General features: G+C 53.6%; 1 protein-coding gene across 1 annotated transcript in view; it reads right to left on the bottom strand.

The window, feature by feature from the left end:
• Positions 1–144: 144 nt before the first annotated feature.
• ACA1_328400 (uncharacterized protein) overlaps positions 145–831 on the bottom strand; it is a gene marked incomplete at both ends in the record, with an annotated part of 1,097 nt that continues 410 nt past the window's right edge. The window contains one exon of the mRNA XM_004337310.1: positions 145–801. Within this exon, the coding sequence (XP_004337358.1) occupies positions 145–801 (657 nt within the window). The remainder of the gene's footprint in view (positions 802–831) is intronic.

The raw sequence follows: 831 nt of genomic DNA, 5'->3' as shown, positions 1-831 counted from the left end.
TTTCGNTCCGAGTTGAAGGCGTCCTGCAGCACACCACAACGTCAAGCCTACTCCCTCTTAGAGAGACAACCNCAAAAAAAAAAAAAAAATCACAAGAATCTGCAACGGAATTGAAGCAAATTGCAAAAGAGCGGGTGAGTGTACTCTGTAGTGCTTGAGCTGCTTTTCGACCATCTCGCGAGGCCAGGACTTAATCTTCTGTTCGAATCCATCGTCGGCGCTGCTTTCGTCGTCGTTGGCGAGGCTCTCCTCGATCTTACCCTTCTCCTTCTCGAGTTCCCTCACCTCCCTAATTCGGTAGATGTTGGAGGTCAATTCCCTCGTCCTCTTGCTGAACATGAGTGAGAACTGTTCGGCGCTCTGCAACGATTCGTTGATCTTCTTGTACTCCCTTTCCATTTCCTCCTTGAAGTTGTCGATGGGGTCGCTCTTCTTCTCCTCTTCCACCACCGACTCTTCCGCTTTTCCTTGATGTCTGACAGGCGGACCGGCCGCTTCGCCCATCGTCTCCTCATACTCTTCTTCCGTCTCGGTAACTTCCTCATCTACCCCCTCCATTCGCGCCTGTCGGAGGCGGTTGTCGCTGCTGATATCCACATCGCTTTGTCGATCGACGTTTCCGTCGTTCTCGTCTCCATTTTCCTCCTCGCTGGTCGAGGGTGGACTCGTCGACCCCTTCTTGATGACGATCTGTTCCTTGAGGTGCTGGTTCTCGTGCTGTAGCACCTCTATCTCGCGCTCTTTCTTCTGGATGGCCTCGCGCGCGGCCTCGAGCTGTTGCACGAGATCGGCGAATTGTGCCTCCACGCTCTCTCGCTCCCTCTCTTGGTG

This window comes from Acanthamoeba castellanii (genome assembly GCF_000313135.1).
Source record: "Acanthamoeba castellanii str. Neff unplaced genomic scaffold scf7180000084560, whole genome shotgun sequence".
Taxonomy (NCBI): domain Eukaryota; phylum Discosea; order Longamoebia; family Acanthamoebidae; genus Acanthamoeba; species Acanthamoeba castellanii.
The sequence above is the reverse complement of the archived record's forward strand: the minus strand, read 5'-3'. Positions and strand labels throughout refer to the sequence as shown.